Source organism: Acomys russatus, chromosome 6 (assembly GCF_903995435.1).
Source record: "Acomys russatus chromosome 6, mAcoRus1.1, whole genome shotgun sequence".
NCBI classification, from domain to species: Eukaryota; Metazoa; Chordata; class Mammalia; order Rodentia; family Muridae; genus Acomys; species Acomys russatus.
Window position 1 is genome coordinate 63301115 of NC_067142.1, and position 15585 is coordinate 63316699.

The 15585-nt window shown below is 46.6% G+C and overlaps 1 protein-coding gene across 1 annotated transcript; it reads left to right on the forward strand.

Annotated features, from left to right (window-relative positions):
• Window positions 1–183: 183 nt before the first annotated feature.
• On the forward strand, window positions 184–13352 carry Aldh9a1 (aldehyde dehydrogenase 9 family member A1). The gene is made up of 11 exons (XM_051148346.1): window positions 184–364; window positions 2156–2301; window positions 4118–4247; window positions 5600–5734; window positions 6824–7020; window positions 7662–7802; window positions 8199–8387; window positions 8606–8693; window positions 10930–11071; window positions 12312–12517; window positions 13258–13352. Exons 1-11 carry the CDS (start codon window positions 184–186, stop codon window positions 13350–13352), a joined length of 1650 nt encoding a protein of 549 aa, XP_051004303.1.
• Window positions 13353–15585: the final 2233 nt, after the last annotated feature.

A 15585-nucleotide genomic window follows, 5' to 3' on the forward strand; every position in this document is an offset into this window, starting at 1 on the left:
GGGCTTTCTTAGCGCGCCACGTCCCACACCTCCCTGAGGTGCCGCCCCTTCGTGGTCCACGCTCGCCCACCGTCACCTCCTTCCCTCGGCCCCGCCCCTTCAAGACCCCGCCCCTCTCCTAGCCTTTCTCCTCCCTCTTACCTTGATCAATCTTGGCTTCCGGACGCGCGGCGCGTTCAACAGATGATTCTAAGTGCGGTCGGGTCCGCACTGACGTTGCTCCTCCGCTCTCCCCGGCTTGCAGCGGTCGCCGCCATGAGCACTGGCACCTTCGTCGTGTCGCAGCCGCTCAACTACCGCGGCGGGGCCCGAGTGGAGCCGGTGGACGCCTCCGGCACGGAGAAGGCGTTCGAGCCGGCTACCGGTAACCCCGCGCAGGGTGGGACGCGGGTCGGGTGGGGCCTCCCAGGCCCTGGTCACTGAGTCTGCTGCACCGCGCATCCTCCTTCCGAGCCCTCCTCAAAGGGTTGCTGGACTTGCATGGCCGCAGCCTGGAGCGCAGAGTGCTGGGGAGAGGGCAGCTGCGCAGGGCGTAGGGTGAGGTAGGGGTCGGGAGCCAAGGAGTCCAGTGCAGGAGATGAGGATATCTCAGTTTTGAGGGCTGGGCCTGCAGGAGCGCCTTTGGCTGTGTGTTGTTCAATCAGAGGTGATTTCTGCTGTGCACCAAGGCCCATAGCGCCTTCCACTTTCTGGTGCATTTCTGTACATCGGTCAGACTTGGGAAAGGAAAGGAAAAAACAGCAACCAACATCCGTTTAGCCTTAGTGCCTGCTACTTCTCCAGAGGGTTAAAAAGAAAAACAAAACAAAACAAAACAAAAACCCAAAACGTTGGACGAGTGTAAGGATTACCACTGTCAAATTAATGAACAAACCCCTTATGGCAATGTAATTTTCCACTTTTGGGCAGTGAGTACTTTCATGTTCTGTGCACTTGGCAGATTTTAAGCGAATGTGTGTATTTATTAACCGTAATGCAGTGCGTTAGATTTCTACAGTCTAGTCATCCTTCCAAGCACTTAGCATGAGCTAAGGAGGAAGAGAGCTCACTCTTTGTTTCTTGGACCTGTGCACTTCGAGTTTACTTTTGTGTTTGTTTTGGTGACTTTTTATTGACTATTTTGGAAAATGTGTTGTATAAATCGGAAGGGCACGTGTAGTGAGAGCAATAAAAGTGGAGTGGACGTTGCATACTAAACCACGTGCTGCAGTGATTTGCTGGGACCTAAGTGGGCCGTGCTGGGTGGGAAGAGATCTGGTCCCTTCCTTTACAGTCACAAGAGCAGAGCTGCCTGCAGGTGCTCTCCAGCCACCGCCCTCACTACCTCACTCAGTCTGGTTTGCTACAGAAGTAGGTTTATGAAAGCTCGGGAAGTCTTTGTGAAAAGATAGCACTGCAGGAGTTCAGTTTGGGTTATGATCCTGGAGATATGGGCCTAAGGAAAGAAAGAAAGAATCGTATCTTCCTATTTTGCTCCAGAAGAGGGAGAGGCAATGAAACTTTGACTAAGACAAGACTGGACAGCTAGCTGGGCATGGTGGCACTCAGGAGGCAGAGTTTGAGGTCAGCCTGACTATAAAGTGAGAAAAGAAAAAAAGAAAAGAAAAGACTGGCCTTTAGCTTCTAAAGCCCGAGACAAAGACTTTCTTTCAGGGATATACATTATTATTTTTTTCTGATATTACTACTACTAGTTAGCCTTATTCATCAAGTCGTAGTGTAATAGGCCCTGATTAGACCACAGATGGGGGGAGTTAAGAGCCAGAGTTCACAGCAATAGGCAGATGGCTTTCAAGTTGGATTTTGTGACACTGTTGAGATTCTGAGACAGTATTGTGGAGCTTTGCAAAATGTCTTCTAGAAGGTTGGTGTTAGTGATCTCAGCTGGCAAACAGGAGGGCAGTGTATCTTTGTCCCAGGCTGTGGTGAATTTCAGACTCCGGATATGCTCAGTGATTTTGTGCTGTGGTTAAATTCTTGCTCTTATGGAGAGAGATCTGCAACCCTTGTTGGACTGTAAAGGGATTCCTGGTCACAACTAAATGAGACCATGGCCAGAAATCCAAACGGATATTCCTCCCAGAGAGTGTCGATAGAGACAATTCAAATGTGTTGCAACTGCCTGAGGGAAAACTGACTCTCTGCTTCTTTATAGGCCGAGTGATAGCTACTTTCGCGTGTTCAGGAGAAAAGGAAGTCAGTTTGGCTGTTGAAAATGCAAAGGCTGCCTTTAAAATCTGGAGTAAGAAATGCGGCATGGAGCGTTGCCAAGTCCTTTTAGAGGCTGCCCGGATAATAAGGGTGTGTATCAATATGTTCCTTTTGGGAAAGTTCCACTCATATGGCTCGGAGGGTCACTGCAGTAATACTTGGGTACAACTTAGGTTGGGACATTTCTGTGAAATGGAGAAACATTCTCATATACCCACCCTGGTGTGCTCACCTTGGTGTGTCCACCTGGTGTGTTCACCCTGGTATGTCTACCCTGGTGTGTCTACCGTGGACAGGCTTCCACTGAGTGTCTTGGACAGCTTCCTTGGCGTGCCTACTTTTCCAAATTTGTTTTGAATTATACTGTGCTCTTTGTAGCTTACTTGCTTTTTAATTTAACTCATTTTTATTTAAAGGTGTGTTTATTTATTTGTGTGTATGTGTATGTGATTGTGTGGGTATATGCCCACATGTGTACAAAAGTGTGAAGAGGTTGAGGCCGGGAGTCTTCCTTGATCTCTGTCCCCCTTACTTTTTGAGATGGTCTCTGAACCTAGAGCTCATCGATTAGGCTAGACTGGCTACCAGTGAGTGAGCTCTAGGGATTTGCCTGCTCTGCCTCCCCAGGGGCGCTGCTGCTGCTGCTGCTGCTGCTCCTGCTGCTGCTGTGGTGCCTGGCTTTTAGGTGGGAGCTGGATTGGAACTGACTCCAGCCATCTCCCCAGCCCTGGGTGCTTACTTTTAATGCATGCTTGTGTACCCCCGACACCCCTCTTCTGATGGTATTTAAGCCTATCTTTTTCAGATCTGGTTTGTACCAGATACTCGTCACTAGAAAAAATAGTTATTAGAAACTTAGAAAGCTTAGAGTGACATACATCAAAACATGAACTGCATCTTTGGTGGGAATGTAGGGTGGACTTATTTATTTATTGTACGAGTGTGTTTATTTATATGTATGTGTGTTGTGCTGTGAGAAAGCTTAGAGGATCTGAGTGTTAACCTGCTTACAAGTGTGTGTATATGTATATGTACCCAAATATGTGTATATACACACACACCCGTGCGCACATGCATTTTAGTAGAACATATGAGTCTTTGTGTGTGTGTGTGTGTGTGTGTGTGTGTGTTTTTCGAGATAAGGTTTCTCTGTGTAGCCTTGGCTCTCCTAGATCTGCTTTGTAGACCAGGCTGGCCTTAAACTCACAGCAGTCTGCCTGCCTCAGCCTCCCAAGTGCTGGGATTAAAGGCGTGTGCCACCACACCTGGCTTCATATGAGCCTTATACATGAGGAGTAGAGAAAAAGGTTTATTCCAGCGAGGTGCAGCAGCCTGTCCATGCAGTGGGTTGTACCATGGGGGATTTAGTGTATCTGAAGGTTGTGGTGTACCTACCCATCCTCCTCTGGGGCCATTTGAGATTCATTGGTCATCAGTCAAGTCTCTGGGACTGAGAGGAAAGGGTCGCTATGGTATTACAGATGGCCTAGGAACAGGAAATCAGCTCCAAAAGTCTGTCTCTGGGGTTATGCAATCTCTCTGGCTTCCATGACCTTTGCTTTTCAGTTAGCCTGCCAGGTGTTCTTTTTCAGGTAACTTGTGTCATGCAGAAATGTCAGAGTATATGCTAAGCTATTTATACACATGCACATAATAGCTCTTAAAACTTTACTGAAATGAGGTTGTGGTCTTAGTCATTGTCACCCGATGACTTGAAAGGGAGAGGAGAGTAGCTCTGGGACAGCAGGTTTTTATCTCCTGGCGCAGCACCAACATTCTGTTGAGTTTCAGTTCAAGCGCCCGCCTTTTCCAGGCTTAGAATTTGACCAACACGTTCTGTTTACGCATTGGCTGTGTTGAGACATTTGTAATAGCTGTTAAACCTCTTCTTCTGTTTTACCCAAAGGAGCAGAAGGAGGAAATTGCCGCTGTGGAGACCATCAACAACGGGAAGTCCATATTTGAGGCCCGACTGGATGTGGACACTTGCTGGCAGTGCCTGGAGTACTATGCGGGCCTGGCAGCATCCATGGCAGGTGAGCCCTGGCCTGGCTGCAGGTGACCTGCTGGCATGAGGGCAGAAGCGCAGAGCCCAGGCAGGGGTGAAGGGCAGAATCTTTAGCTCATTACCTTTTTGGTGGCTTAAAAGTAACTTTTAACATTCTTAGATAAGGTAGAGACGTTAACACCTAATTTCTTGGGTTGTCTTAAGGATATCCATGACACAGTGCATGAAAAACACACAGCGCTGAACCTGAACTTTAGATCAAATAGTTTGAAACACTACTTTCAACGTCATGCATAGCATTGTATCAAGTTCACGGCTGGGTCAGGAATGCAGCTAAGTTGGTCAGTTGTGTGCTTGCCTACTATGCATGGAGCCCTTGGTCCAGTTCTAGATACTGCATGCTCTTGAGTGTGGTGACTCTCACCTGCACTCTTAGCACCTAGGAGGCAGAGGCAGGAAGATCAGAACGCTAAGGGCATCCTCAGCTACAGTGAGTTTGAGGCCAGCCTGACGTAAATGAAGCACATCTCAAAAAACACCGTGTTTACAGCGGTTTATATTGAATGGTTGGTAGGGCTCATCTGAGCCTGTGTGGTAAGTGAGCAGTCAGGGTTTTAGGGTACTCAGACATCTCTGCTGCTGAGTTGTCCCCCACATTTCCATCTCGTTTTCTCTAAGTTACCCAGTAGAGCTCAGGAGATTTTGTTTTGTTGGTTTTTAGATGTTTATTTTTAGTTTTGAAACAGGGTTTTGCTATGTAGCCTTGCTTGTTTGGCCTTGCTTTATAGATCAGGCTGACCTTGAACTCACAGAGCCCACTTGTCTCTGCATCTCCAGTGCTGGGATTAAAAACATGCACTGCCATACCTACCTTATTTTTATTTTTTAAATTATGAGCTGGAGAGAGGTTAAGAGCACTGACTGCTCTTCCAGAGGTCCCGAGTTCAGTTCCCAGCAACCACATGGTGGCTCACAGCCATCTATAATGAGATCCTGTGGCCTCTTCTGGCCTGCAGGCAGAATACTGTATACATCATAGTAAGTAAATAAATAAATAAATATTTTTAAAAATTAAGTTATACATATGTGAGTGTTTTGTCTGCATGTGTACCATATCCCACTTGCTGCATGCCTAGTATCTGCAGAGGCCAAAAGAGGGCATAGGATTCCCTGGGACTGGAAATGCTGATGGTTTTGAGTCACCTTGTGGGTCCTGGGAACTGAAGCTGGGTTCAGTTCTGGGAAGAGCAGCAAGTGCTCATAACTGCGGAGCCATTTCTGCAGCAGCTTCTTAGAGAATCAAGTGAGCTAGGCTGATAGCGATAGTGAGGTTGTGGAGAGCGTAGACTTGCATCATTCCGTGTTGTGTCTCATCCCAAGGCGAGCACATCCAGCTTCCAGGAGGATCCTTTGGCTACACGAGAAGAGAGCCCCTTGGGGTGTGTGTGGGCATAGGGGCGTGGAACTATCCCTTCCAGATCGCCTGCTGGAAGTCCGCTCCGGCACTGGCATGTGGTAAGAATGAATGACTCCTCCACGGTGAGCCTTCCTCCTCCACTCACCCCTCGCAGACCTGCTTTTTCTTTCTGACCTGCTCTGGGGCAGTCAGATCTCAGAGGCTGTGGGGTTGTTCCTGCTCTGTCTTGCCCTGAAGGAATTTAAAGTTTAGGTCGCACACAGGTCAATGCCTTAGCCTTTCCATCTTGCATCTGTCTAGCTTGTGTCTGACACAGGATCTGCCGTGTAGCCCAGGCTATCCTTTTGATTTGGCCGTCGTTCTAGTGTTGGAATTAGAGGAAATGAAAGTTCCCAGTCTTCATTTTAACTTTGATGAGATGAGGCTGATGATCCCTAGTTTACACCAAAGTTGGGATCATACATGTGCCAGGACCTTGATATGTGAGAACCCAAGGTAGGGAAACAAGATATGTCCTTAAAAAAAAAAAAAAAAAAAGTCGCCAATGGACAGTACATTCTCCACAGTTGAGTGGAGAGTGGGGACTGACTTTCACACGTACTCTGGTGCCCCATATTTGACCACGTCCCCTGGATGGGGAGACCTGATGGCACTCAGAGGAAGGATAGCAGGCTACCAAGAAGAGACTTGATACCCTATGAGCATATACAGGGGGAGGAGGTCTCCCTCAGTCACAGTCATAGGGGAGGGGAGTAAGGGGAAAATGGGAGGGAGGGAGGAATGGGAGGATACAAGGGATGGAATAACCATTGAGATGTAATAAGAATAAATTAATAAAATAAAATTTTTAAAAAGTCAACTAATTTTAAATTCATTAAGTTCATTTGTGTATGAGTGTTTTTGCCTGCGTGTGTATATGTATACCATATGCACTGCTGCTACCTACAGAGGCCAGAAGAGGGGGCTAGATCCTCTGGGTCTGGAGTTGGTGCTGTTTATAAACTCACCATTGTGTGCTGGGAACTGATCCCAGATCCTCTGCGCTAGAGCAGCAAGTGCTCTTACCCACGGAGCCATCCGGTCCCAGACATTTCTGTTATTAATAACATCTTTGGCGAGTTTGGGAGGTCAGGAACCAGCTGGCGCAGTCTAGCCTTGTCTAAGAGGAGCGGTTGATTTTTTTACAGGTAATGCGATGGTCTTTAAGCCTTCTCCTTTCACACCCGTGTCTGCTCTGCTCCTGGCCGAGATCTACACCAAAGCTGGTGTGCCTCCTGGGCTCTTCAATGTGGTGCAAGGTGGGGCTGCCACAGGCCAGTTTCTGTGTGAGCATCGTGATGTGGCCAAAGTCTCCTTCACTGGAAGTGTGCCCACCGGCATGAAGGTGCAGACGAAACTGGTTTTGTTTAAAGCAAATTGCTAGGTCTGACAGTGGGTGGATCCTGCCCACTGTGTACTTTGCATATTTTGGATTTCCTAGTTTATATTGGGAATGGCCAGGAAATTGTGTTGGTCTAAAGTTTCCTGTGCGAGTGTGAGGGGAAAGAGAGCACGTGTGGGTGGTCTGTGGTGGGAGAAGTTGGGTAGAAATTCTCCCGACTAAGGGGATGATGTGTCCGAGGGATTGTGGCCTCGGCTGGGATGTCATTTCTCTTGTATGGTGAGTTAATTACATTGTATATAAGAAAGAGTCTTTTCTCAGGTTACTTAAGACTCATTACTTTGACCAGAATTTATGTTTCAAGTTCTAAACTGCCCTAAACACAAAAATGCAAAAAGAATTCCTGGCTGTGAGAGTCCTGTAAGTTGCCAGTATGTTTTAAATGAGCTCCCGTTATGGGGTTTTAAGTGAAGTTCTGTACATTCTCATTAGCTTTTGCCAAAGAATACTTTTTAAGTGCTTGAAGGGCCCAGTGCACATGAGAACAGGCTGCCGGCTCTGTCAGACCAAGCCGATCTGGCAGCGTCGGGTGGGGTTGGCTGAGCATGTAGGCTCACTGGAGAATGCCTTGCTTTGTTCTGCAGATCATGGAGATGTCAGCCAAAGGAATCAAGCCCGTTACTTTGGAACTTGGGGGCAAATCTCCTCTCATCATCTTTTCAGATTGTAATATGGAGAATGCTGTGAAGGGGGCCCTAATGGCCAACTTCCTCACACAAGGCCAGGTATGAGCTCTTCCTGGAAGGGGCCGGGAAGGAAGCCCCTTCCCCTCCACCTGGCAGGACACTTGATACTCTAGACAACACTAGAGAATTAACAGGAACGAAAATAGTACAAGAAGTTCCTATGGATCCTTCAGTGGTTCTCACCCTTCCTAATGCTGCAGCCCTTTAATACAGTTCCTCATGTTGTGGTGACCCCCTATGGTAAAACTGTTTTTCTTGCTGCTGAACAACTATAATTTTGCTACTGCTATGAACCATAATATAAATATTTCTGATTTCTTCTACTTTCTTTCCTGAAAAGTATCCACACACATGTATATGTGTATATAGATGTTATGACTCATTTAAAGTTGTTAGATATTTTTTCCCCATTTTTTTTTTTTTTTTTCATTTTAGGTTTGCTGTAATGGCACTAGAGTGTTTGTGCAAAAGGAAATTGTTGATAAATTTACAAAAGAAATTGTGAAGCAGACTCAAAAGATAAAACTTGGAGACCCCCTTCTGGAAGATACAAGGATGGGCCCACTCATCAACGGCCCACATCGGGAACGAGTCCTGGGGTTTGTAAAGTCGGCAAAGGAGCAGGTGAGATGTGAGCGGAAGCTGGGAAGGGCAGGGGAGGGTCACGTCATGGCTCCTTGCCCTGTGCCCCTTTCTCCACTGACGTTGGTGGCTAGTGTCCCCAAGAGTTCAGCTTTGGGAGGATGAATGCCGTGTGCGTTTGCTCGGGCTCCATTTTTCCCTTAGGGAACACACATGGTTGTACAGTACAGGAGATGCCTGCCTTTTCTTTTTCCCCCTAGGGTGCTACCGTGCTGTGCGGTGGAGAGCTATATGTACCCGAGGATCCGAAGTTAAAAAATGGATATTACATGACACCTTGCATTTTAAGTATGTTTTCTTGTTCGCTTTTAAATGGCTTGAATTGAGAGACCCTGTCTCAAAAAACCAAAATCCAACCAACCAACCAACGAACAAAAACTGTCTTGAATTAAATTAAATAGGCAGAAATGAATAATATTTATGATACATGTAATGGCATAGAGTAACGGTTGGTAAGTTGAATGGTCCCACTGTCCAAGCTTAAGAAGTAGAGGCACTTCATGACTCTTGAAGTCCCCTCAGTGCCCCTCTGCCAGGGCAGCCATGTGTATTGGTTTAATGGAGACACCTGTTCTGGGAACAAGCTTAGCAACAGCAACAACAAAAAGAACAAATCCCCAGAAATACATGATTAAAAAAAATAGGGTAATGAGTTCCTTGGTAATGTGAAACATGCTTTTTCCTTTGAATTATAAAAGAAACAATGTAACAAAATCAATTTGTCAGCTGTAATTCTAGTAAGTTTCAGGACATCTTTTCACTTTTAACCATCTGCTTTGGACAGTCACGTGTACATAGGCATCTCACTCAAACCTGCTCACCTCCTTCCAGCCGGCCTCACAGATACCCAGTATTCTAAACACTGTTCTTTTTCTTTTTAGAGACAGGGTCTTACTGTGTAAACCTGTCTGGCCTAGAACTGTCTAGGTAGATGAGGCTGGCTTTGAACGTATAGAGGTTTGCCTCTCTTTGTGTCCTGAGTGCTGGGATTAAAGGCGAGCGCCACCATGCCCAACTAAACTCTGCTATTATCAGTCTCCTTTACAGTTTTTTGTTAGGATCTTTCATACATTGTTTATTTTGTGGGCTTTAAGCAATACCAGTACATCTTACATAATTCCTTATTTGCTACTAAGCGGACTCTGCCCGTGGCCCTGCTGCTAGTGGTATTACCTTTCAACACTGGACACAATGCAGTTTAGTCTAAAGGAATAGCCACTGGTGCTGAAATGCTGTGAGCCTCATAGCCGAACCACAGACTAGACTAGTTGTAATTGAATGAGTAACAAATAGGGAACACTTATATGTTGTTGAGGGAAATATGTGGGTTAGACAATAAAATATACAACATTATTCCAAATCTGGTGAAGTGTACAGGAAAAGAAGGAAATGGAGTGTGCATAGGGAGACCATTTTAGTAGTGTTCTCTGCGTGCTGGATTAAAGCTGACTTTGATTGTATTTTCTGTATAATGCAGACTTTCTACCCAGAGCATGCATTTTACAATAAGGCTTTGAGCAGACTGTGAAGGCGGCAAAGCTGTGGGAGCACACCCTTTATTCTTGTGGTGCTGGAAGTTGGCTTCTGTCCTAACGTATCTGTGACTTGGGAAACCTGTTAAGGCAGATCTCTGGCCTGTGCTCCAGGCCACTGTCGCTCTTAGAGCCTGGGGCCTAGGATGCACCGTGACAAGCTGCAGTCCACCTTTATGCATGACAGAGTCTGTCCTTAGTCCCGTGGTTACACGTTGGCTGCTGTTTTTTATGCTGGTTCCCTTCTACTCAGCAGTGTGACGGTCACTGCCCACAGAATCGTTTGAGTTAACAGCCTCTGTAAGCTGGTAAAATATTTTCAGACATGATTGGGTAATTGGTTTTTTTTGTTCTTTTTTTATTGGTTTTTGGTTTTTTGAGATAGGGTTTCTCTGTGTAGTCCTGTCTGTCCTGGAACTCAGTCTATACACAGACCATGCTGGTCTCAAAGATTAGCCTGCTTCTGCCTCCTGAGTGCTGGGATTAAAAACGTGTGCCACCACTACCTGGCTAATTAATTGTTTCGAGTAATTAAGTAAAACTTTTGTGTTCAGTGAGTATTTTATGAATGTCTACTTACTGTTTTCTTTAAAAAAACAAAAAACAAAACCATGGCTATTAGAAGCTATAAAAGCTCATCATCAAGTGTGCCTGGTTTGTGGCGTCATTTCCTGTTTTGCGTTGGGTCTGTTGCTCCTGCTTTCATCATTACCGGTAATGCTGTGATGGAGATCATTGTAAGTCAGTCTGTTTACCTCATTGGATACTTCCTAGGAGTTGTAAAAAGTAGGTTTGGAATCACACAAAGGGTTACTCTCGTATATATTACTAAGTTGCCAAGCAGAAGGAAGGTCTACTTGATACTCACAGTGGCAGGATCCTGTCGAATCTTTTCCCCTAAAGCCACATGTTTGACTGCTTACTACAGATAACGTGTCTTGGGTATATGATCTGCTCCCCTACTGTCATTGGTTTCTTTATGAATGTTGCAGCTAATTGCACAGATGACATGACCTGTGTCAAAGAAGAGATCTTTGGACCAGTTATGTCCATTTTACCATTTGAAACTGAAGCTGAAGTTCTGGAGCGGGCCAATGACACCACTTTTGGACTAGCAGCTGGCGTCTTTACCAGGTACGCGCATCAGGACCTCCAGAGCATCACGGCAGGGATGGGTTATGGTGTCTTCTTGGGGCCGAAACCATTCTTACTCCTCCCTGCTCTGCTGTGATTAGAGCTGTCAGCATCTCTGCTTGTGTCTGTTGTCTCATGGTGCTGAGGAGCAAACTGAGCTAGGCCCCAACCCTGTTGGCTTCACTTGGAAGATGCCAAGGCTGCATTTGGCACTCCGCTTTTCTGAGTTGGAGACCAGTGGGTTAAGTGCTCTTTGTTCAGTTGGTGTGTAGGGTACTGAGGACCAAGCCTAGGGCTTTTGCACATACTAAATAGCATCCCACCCTGAGCTGTCTATGCTCTGTATCACCATGCCTTGTTTTACTTACTTTGGGTTAGGTTCTCTAAGTTGCCAGAGCCGACCATGACAGTTCTGTAGCCCGGGCAGGCCTTGGACTGACTCTGAGTTGTCCCTTGACCTCCACATATGTGCTATGGCACATGCATGCCCAACACATGCACACAAAATACAAAGCTCTCATTCCTCCTTCCTTGTATCAGCCCTTGTTACAGTGTTTCAGTTTCAGCCCTCCTCCTGGGTGTGACGTCATATTCCAGGTCGAGTTTCTGTGGATCTTCCTTTTGCTTTTGTCTGTTACCTTGAGTGTTATATTTCAGGGGAGGTTGTCCAGTCCAGGGTCATGGAGATATATTGCTGCCTTTCTGATACTTCTGTAGTTTCAGATGTGTATTCCGAGGGAGTGAAAGCTTGTGTATGGTGTAAGGGGCTCCACCTTTATCTCTTTGCGTGAGGTTGTCTAGTTATTCTCTTACCATTGAGTAGTGGCACCATTGTTGCCTCTTTTTTTTTTTTTTTTTTTTTTTGTTTTTTTTTTGAGACAGGGTTTCTCTGTGTAGCCTTGGCCATCCTGGACTCGCTTTGTAGACCAGGCTGGCCTCGGACTCACAGCGATCCGCCTGCCTCTGCCTCCCGAGTGCTGGGATTAAAGGCGTGCGCCACCACGCCTGGCTCGCCTCTTATTTTTATAGATTCTTTTTTTTTTTAATTTTTATTTATTTATTTATTTATTATTTTTATAGATTCTTAAACCTGGGTCTGTTTTTCCTAGGCAATGAAAGGATTTGAAACAGTTTGAAGAAATACATTTGCCGGGATTTCAGGACCCTTAGAGCATTCACTGAGGTTCCCTGAGATATTAGCTTGAACCGCGAATAACCAGTACTGTCTTTCCCCTCACAGGGACATCCAGCGGGCTCACAGGGTGGTGGCTGAACTTCAGGCCGGAACGTGCTACATTAACAACTATAACGTCAGCCCAGTGGAGTTGCCCTTCGGTGGATATAAGAAGTCAGGTGAGGTGGTGGGAAATGCCCAAACCAACCAGATTTCCAGCGATGCCATGGTGGCCAGCATTGCTACACCACATACCAGCAAAGCCTCAGGAAGTACAGAGATTCGGTCCCTCCCAACCTCACTGGGGTGCAGGCCAGGTGTCCCCAAAAGTGCTGTTGTGTATTATGGCATGCAAACTGCTGATCACATGTTAAGGTTTTGTGGGTCGCATTGCTACCCACAGTGTTGGATTGCATGGGTTCCACATCAGGCATGCCCATCAGTAGGATTTAGGTGCTTCAAAAGTCCTATTCCAGAAAGCTTGTAGTAATTGGTTTTCTCTTTTGGGCCCAATTTTATAAAATCTCTTATTAATTTGACACTTGTCACAATTCTAGTCTCATGTATCCAGGGTTAGCCTTGAACTCATTATATAGTGGAGCAGAGTCAAACAGACCCTTCTGCCTCCTTGTCCGAGTGGCGTGTGCAGATTACAGGCTTGTGGTACTGTGCCCAGGCTATGAGGTGCTGGGGATTGAACCCACAGCTTTGTGCTTGGTAGGCAAGCAGTCTACCAGCCAAGCTATAGCCCCTGCCTTTCACATGTTTCCTAAGAAAGGCTGAACATCTTCCAGATGTCCACGCAGAGTAGCCAGACCTGAGGTTAGGGCTCTGCTGGTAAGAAATAGCGCATACTTCCCTGTGTCAGCACTTGCTGGTTGCAGCTCCACAGGAGCACCTGCTCTGAGGGCTTGCCTCCCCAGCCTGACCAGCAGAGTCCGCCTGTGAAGCAGTGGGTGACTTCAGACTGCTGGAGTGACCAGCTCACCTTGACCCCGTCTTTTCTTTTCAGGATTTGGCAGAGAGAATGGCCGAGTGACAATTGAGTACTATTCACAACTAAAGACAGTGTGCGTGGAAATGGGTGATGTGGATTCTGCTTTTTGAAAACCAGTGAGGCCTGCTCCCGTGGCCAGGCTGTGGAGTGAGCTGGCTGCCTTGACAGGCAGTGTGAGTGAACAGCGTCTCACATCCCAGCTTTGGGTCATTCGGTTGAGAGAATGGGTCAGTATTGTCCTCCATCTTGCAGTCAGATTTCCAGTTGAAATGTGCACAAGTGCCTTTCAGACACTAGCCGGGGAACTTGTTCTTCCAGCAAGTCCCCGCGATAGCAGCAAACCCAGCAGCTCAGTCAGACACCAGTGGCCGCAGCACTGCCTGCACGTATTTGTCCCACTAACAATGGGCACTTTCTAGTTTGCTTTAAAAACGCCTTCCTTCCTGGGTTCCTGATGAATCAGTAGACATGCTTTCTTTGTTAATTGATAACTAAAAATAATTTTTTAAAGCTTTTGTGTGGAGATGGAAAAGCCTTAATAGTTGTGGAAAATGTGATTTACTGGCATTTGGAAAGCTTGTTCTTTTCTTGGCTAGCAAGGTGGCTCAGTGGGTAAGGTCATAAGGCAGAGCCTGATGACGTCAGCTCTTTCTCCAGAACCCACATAAAGCTGGTGCGCCCCTCCCCCATATCCTATAATGCACAGTAATAAATCTTTTTTCAAAAGCTGCGTTCTTTTGTCATTCCGTCAAGAAACCTGACAACCTGGCTGGAGAGAAGGTAGTTGATGGGGTCAGATTTTGTGCAGGTGCTGACTTGCCTCAGCAAACACTCACCCATGCAGACACTTAACCTCTCTGGTCCTTGCACTGTAGCCCATTGTCCTACAACCAAAGAGAACCTCTAGAACACAGGGGTTACTTGTGTGCTCCTGTGACAGTGACTTGAAACCGATCACACTGCTAATCTTTTTGCGTCTTAATCTGTCTCATCAAATCTTAAGGCTGGACAGGACAGGAGAAAGCACAGGCACGGGGAGGTGAACTCCACAGGTACAAAGGGCAGGGTGAGGCACGGTGACCTTTGCGCCCTGTCCCTCCCTGCTGTGGCCTAAAGAACCGAAAAGCCTTGCAACTGCAGGTGCTGACGGCAAAGCCTCATCCAAGGCTCCTTTCTGGGGACCAGTTAGGGACAGTGAAGGTGGCATTTAGAGATAAGGGATGATTGTCCTTCCTGTGCCTTGGTTTACCGTCCTTGGCTCGGTGAGTTACATGGCAGTTGGCACCTGAATGACTAAATCAGCATTTCATGGTGTTACTTGTCCTGAAATACTTATGAATCCTTGTTTTTCTCTTATATACAACAGCCTGTTTTTATCTTCCTTTTCAAGGCTGGGGGCAGTTGACAAAAGAAATAAAGCAATTAACACTGTGAGTCAGATAACAACGTGCTCTTGCTTAGGCCCCACTAACTGGCGGTAGTTTGAGAAAGTTTATGAGTCTCATCATGACCATCCACACTGTCTGGATGTCGCCTGTTACTCTCCAGTCTCTGCCAGGCTGTTCCCTCTGTAGACCACGTTTCCCACACCTTCAACTTACAGGCTCCTTAAAACCACAAGCTAAAACTCCGTTCCAAGGTAACGAGACCAGCACATACACCTCCATCTCCGGTTTATTGCTTCCTTCATTGCTGTGGAAACGGTTGGCATGCTGACCACGTCTTTCCTTAACTATAACGAACTGAAAGCAAGAGCTGCCCTGTTGCTGGGCTCAAAGTGTGGCGTGCTCCATCCAGCAGGTGCTGCTCAGTGTGGCCCAGGGAGCAGCAGCACCTGGCTGGTAGGCATGCAGACTGAACCCACCTCAAACCTGTCAATCAGACTCTGCATTCTAGTACAGTCTGCAGGTGTGTCATACGCACTGTCAATCAGAGTCTGCATTTTAGTATGGTCCGCAGGGGAGATGCACGCGAGGTAGTTTGCCTGCCTACTGAGGTTTGAACGTATCGAGAGGCTGTTGTAAGTGGGCATCTGGAATCTGAGAAGGTTCCCTGGTGAATTCAGTGCGCAGCTGCAGTTGAGGACTGCTCCGAGTGCTAAGCCGAGTACTGTAGCTGATGGACATGGAAGTACTTAAGCTTAATTAAAATTAAATAAAAATTAAGCTTGTGAATTGCTCTAGCCACATCTTAAGTACCCAGTATCCAAACATGGGTGCTAGTTACTTCACCGGACAGCGCAGAGAGTATGTTTCTGTCACGCCAGAAAGTTCTGGGAAGTGTTGCTTAAGAGGGATGGGGCAGACATACTGTTTACTTTTTAAATTTTAACAAATATTTTTA

Bases quoted from the DNA above. Each gene is read 5' to 3' on its own strand.
- Aldh9a1 (XM_051148346.1), top strand. From the start codon at position 184: ATGATTCTAAGTGCGGTCGGGTCCGCACTGACGTTGCTCCTCCGCTCT. The intron at 365-2,155 runs GTAACCCCGCGC...GCTTCTTTATAG, and splicing joins GGCGTTCGAGCCGGCTACCG to GCCGAGTGATAGCTACTTTC. The intron at 7,021-7,661 runs GTGCAGACGAAA...TTTGTTCTGCAG, and splicing joins GTGTGCCCACCGGCATGAAG to ATCATGGAGATGTCAGCCAA.